The sequence below is a fragment of the Stegastes partitus genome, unplaced genomic scaffold (assembly GCF_000690725.1).
Source record: "Stegastes partitus isolate 25-593 unplaced genomic scaffold, Stegastes_partitus-1.0.2 Scaffold690, whole genome shotgun sequence".
In the NCBI taxonomy this organism is placed as follows: Eukaryota; Metazoa; Chordata; class Actinopteri; family Pomacentridae; genus Stegastes; species Stegastes partitus.
The window spans coordinates 341,373-343,679 of record NW_007578421.1 but is presented as its reverse complement, the minus strand read 5'-3'; the positions used below and the strand labels follow the sequence as shown (position 1 = coordinate 343,679).

General features: G+C 46.3%; 1 protein-coding gene across 1 annotated transcript in view; it reads right to left on the bottom strand.

Moving 5' to 3' along the window:
• Positions 1-2,307, bottom strand: part of LOC103363783 (cat eye syndrome critical region protein 5-like) — a 21,530-nt gene that overhangs the window by 2,577 nt on the left and 16,646 nt on the right. Inside the window, exons 9-14 of the mRNA XM_008290679.1 lie at positions 1,973-2,175; positions 1,749-1,861; positions 1,408-1,501; positions 1,198-1,231; positions 723-897; positions 429-605 (exon numbers count right to left, since the gene is read on the bottom strand). Of these exons, the coding sequence (XP_008288901.1) occupies positions 429-605; positions 723-897; positions 1,198-1,231; positions 1,408-1,501; positions 1,749-1,861; positions 1,973-2,175 (796 nt within the window). The remainder of the gene's footprint in view (positions 1-428; positions 606-722; positions 898-1,197; positions 1,232-1,407; positions 1,502-1,748; positions 1,862-1,972; positions 2,176-2,307) is intronic.

Genomic DNA, 2,307 nt, shown 5'->3' with positions numbered 1-2,307 from the left:
TGTTACAGGTGGTTTGGGTAGATGGTGGTTTGGTTAGACATGTTACAGGTGGTTTGGTTAGATGGTGTTACAGGTGGTTTGGTTAGACATGTTACAGGTGGTTTGGTTAGATGGTGTTACAGGTTGTTTGGTTAGACATGTTACAGGTGGTTTGGTTCGACGTGTTACAGGTGGTTTGGTTAGATGATGGTTTGGTTAGACGTGTTACAGGTGGTCTGGTTAGATGGTGTTACAGGTGGTTTGGATAGAGGTGTGACAGGTGGTTTGGTTAGATGGTGGTTTGGTTAGATGGTGTACCAGGTGGTTTGGGTAGATGGTGTTACAGGTGGTCTGGTTAGATGGTGTTACAGGTGGTTTGGTTAGATGGTGTTACAGGTGGTCTGGTTGGATGGTGTTACAGGTGGCTTGGTTAGATGGTGTTTCATTACCCGACTGCGTAGACGGTGGTCAGCTTGCGGTTGGGGTTCTGCAGTCGCAGCAGCTGCTCGGCGTACTGATAGGTGAGCAGACTGGGTTTTCCCAGCAGTGCCTCATAGCGCAGCTCTCGGCCTGTCAGCTTCCTATAGACCGACTCCAGACACAACAGGAACATCCCATGACCAAACCTACAACAACATGGCAGGAACATCCCATGATCAAAGTGCAATCCAACAGGAACATCCCATGACCAAACTGAATATGAAGCTCTGCCCTCAATCTGAGAGGAGGGGTTTGGTTGTTACCGTGGTGATGGCGCTTCAGCCATCCACAGCAGGTCCATGTTGCAGGCGAGAATGGGGAGCTGGTTCGACAGCTGGGCGTCGTGCACGCAGCTAGGCCTCCCATTGGTCAGAAGCACATCAATCAGCAGCTGGAGATTGGTCTCCCATTTGATTGGCTCCCCAAACAGGATGATTGCTATGGCAACACAGGAATTATAAGCAGCTTCAGTCAAACTTTATTGACACTGGGTCTGAGGATGCTGACACAGAAAATCAGCTGTTAGTTTTAATGGAAATTATGAATTATAAATGTAAACTGACCAATCAGAACAGAAATCCACCAACACAGACTGGTTGTGTGTGCATTTCGTGTTGATTGTGTGTATGTTACAGATGGGTAATGTGTTTGTTGTGTACAAGTTGTATGTAGGTTGTGTGTTTATTGTGTGTGTTGTGGGTTGGTGTTCTTGTGTTGGAAGTGTATAGGTTGTGTTACCTTGTATCTGGGGCAGACTCTGCACAGGTGACGACTGAAACAAACAGTATAAATACAAAAAGTAAGTGTTATAAGAAACTCCTGAACGTCGATATATGATTTATTGATGCCTTTGATCAGGTATCACAGGTGTGTTCTCACAAGTGTAGTATTCACAAATATGATGCCAACAGGTGCAGTACTAACAGGTACAGTAATCGCAATACTTACAGGTGATGTAGGCTTCCTGCAGTGATCCACCATGTCCAGCAGGGGGTGCTGTTGTGCAAGCTGCTCGATGCTCAGCACTTTCTGGAAACCCAAACTGACAGCAATTAAGGATCCAACTCTAACAGAACTCACTGCTGTGAACAAGAGTCTGCACAGCTTTTGCCAAATTTGGGAGGAGTTCAACTGTGACTTGAATCCATCTGATTGGAGGCTCAAACTATATTATCAGTCAATTCAGGACCACTTTCCTCTTACTGTTTGAACCTAGTCTAAAACCAGTCTACAGACAGTCCAAAACCAAATGAAAATCTGACTAAAACCAGTCCGTCTGTCAAGGATACGCGTTAGCGATGTTGGTTGTAGGTCCCTGTCCACACACCAGGACACACCTGTCATGGAAACTCTTCATCATTTGCAAAGGACTGTGGGAAAGAACCACCTGCTCAGGGGCAATCTACAGAGAAACCAAGAGCAAAGAGGTCACATGATTGTGTTGGTTCAATGAAATGCTCCACAAAGACACAAATATGACACCAAAGTGAAATACACTGTCCATCTGTCCTACCTGGACATCCAGTAGGTGAGACAGCTGCTCCGCCTTGTCCCACCTCTGACAGCTTCCTGCATTGGTGACGAAGACAACAGGAAAGAGGAAGTTGTTGTTTTGATCCAGAAGTTTCCTGAGAGCCCGACGAGCTCCTGGAAGGACAGAACGTCCACGGAGAAGGACACCGTCCACATCGAAGAGGACCCCTGCCTGATAGGAAGAGAGACAGGAGACAGGTTAGAGACAGACAGACAGGTTTAGTTCTCTCTGAAACAGTTCTGAGGACAGCTCCAGGTGTTTCTGTTTGTCTTCATGTCTTTAAATGCCCAGGTAAGAAATATCTTTATCATCAG